The sequence below is a fragment of the Chrysochloris asiatica genome, unplaced genomic scaffold, assembly GCF_000296735.1.
Source record: "Chrysochloris asiatica unplaced genomic scaffold, ChrAsi1.0 scaffold00002, whole genome shotgun sequence".
Taxonomy (NCBI): domain Eukaryota; kingdom Metazoa; phylum Chordata; class Mammalia; order Afrosoricida; family Chrysochloridae; genus Chrysochloris; species Chrysochloris asiatica.
The window spans coordinates 30894687-30896543 of NW_006408520.1; the positions used below are offsets into that span (position 1 = coordinate 30894687).

The 1857-nt window shown below is 35.6% G+C and overlaps 1 protein-coding gene across 1 annotated transcript in view; it reads right to left on the reverse strand.

Moving 5' to 3' along the window:
- LOC102829226 (calcium-activated chloride channel regulator 4-like) overlaps positions 1-1857 on the reverse strand; it is a 42603-nt gene that overhangs the window by 3436 nt on the left and 37310 nt on the right. The window contains exon 12 of the mRNA XM_006831071.1: positions 553-723. Coding sequence (XP_006831134.1) covers positions 553-723 — 171 coding nt within the window. The remainder of the gene's footprint in view (positions 1-552; positions 724-1857) is intronic.

Genomic DNA, 1857 nt, shown 5'->3' on the forward strand with positions numbered 1-1857 from the left:
ATACCCAAACAATTTGTTACTGATTCTCTCCTACAAGACCCTGGTTAGGATACTAAAGGAAGAATTTTCCCATAATGAGTCTGACAGAACAAAGATTAAATCAAATAATTTGATCTTAATCCTTGTCATCACTTTACTCCACACATCTTTTTCCTTTGGACGTTATAAAAATACCCTAAATAAATGTTTACTTGTTTATGTAACTCTCATAGCAAATGTAATTTGAAGGATAAATTCTGTCCGTGGCTTGTATTTATGCTTATAACATATTGGCCTATTTTCTTTCTCCTGGGTCCAAATCAGGCTTATTATTATTGGTACTGATAAGATGTTCTCTAATAATAATAATTAACACTTACTGTGTGCTTACTAGGCACACATATACGCACTGTACCTAAGTTTAGATTAATTTGGAGACAAACTCCCGTCTCTCTAGAATTTCATTCCAGAATGGGGGGTGAGGGGAGAGAACAGTAATTTGAGCATTAATCCTATCAATTCACAAATATTTTTCAAGTGAACACTAGATTTCTGATAACACGAATAACTCACCATCTACCGTCCAACCTGGTATAGAGAGAGCTCCATTCCTGGGACGCTGTGAGCTTCGTGTGACAATATTTGCTCCTCCTTGAGCCTGGACTTTTAAGCTATATCTGCCATTTTCTTTATAAGTTGTAAAATACCTGGAGTAGACCCCATCATTCTTGAAAGAATCAGCACCTTGTGTTAGGAATGAAGGGATAATTTATTATTGCAAAGAGAAAAGAAATATATACATTTTCTAACTTAATCATAGGCCTTGAAAAACATATGCCTTAACTTTGGGACTGAAAAACATATGCTTCTAACTTTGGGACTGACCCCTTGAAAAATATTTCCAGTGTATTCTGTCCTATCTTGTGGATTTATTATCACATACATACACATATATGTATGCATAACAAATAACTCACCTCTATAGCCTTTATCATATCATATTATAGGACACTTCATACTTATTTCTCAGTAAAATTGTCTATTCTCAGTTTACTTTATCTGATTAAGTCTTTACTCTGTTCACATCAAAAAAGCCTTATTATGGTACAAGTGTCTTTGTTTGGGATTCAATTCTCGAGTTAATTATAAAATACCTATTTTGACTTATCCTCAACCAGTCCATTTTTTTTCTTTCTCTTGAATCCTTATGTCTTACACTATCAATCCATTAACTTCATGAAAAATCCTATTTACTATTAAAGTAGATGTTTAGGGGTACAGGGGAATAGAGTATCATAGGTGTACTTCTTGATATTACCAACATTAGAATTATCTGTTAAGATGGCAAACATATTTTCAAGGGGCTTATCTAAGCCAGAGACCCTTAACACAAAGTCCTTGGACCAGCAGCATCTGTGTCACTCCCAAACTTGGTAGAAATGTAACATTCTGCGTCTCAACCCAGACTCTTAGGAATAGAGCCTAGCAATCTGTGTTTTAACAAACGCTCCAGGTGTTTACTACGTATGTGCAGTGTGAGAACCACGAGACTAAGTGATTGTTACTTGCCAAGATCTTCTTAGGTAATGGCATTCCAAATTAGCTAGTTATCTGGTATACAATGTTGAGAAATGAAGTAAGAAGAAGGTAAAGTTTATGTAGGATGGATGGGATCAAATAGAAAGGTCATTGTTGTGCAAAATATTGTCATAACTGATGAAGTCACTAATCAGTGTTTTCTGGCTATGCCAGTATAGGAATTAGGGAGGTATACCAAGGAAGTCTGGTAGTGAAATGGTTACGATTCAAGCTGTGAACCGCAAGGTTAGCAGTTTGAAACTACCAGCTGTTCTGCAGGAGAAAGATGAGGCTTTCTGC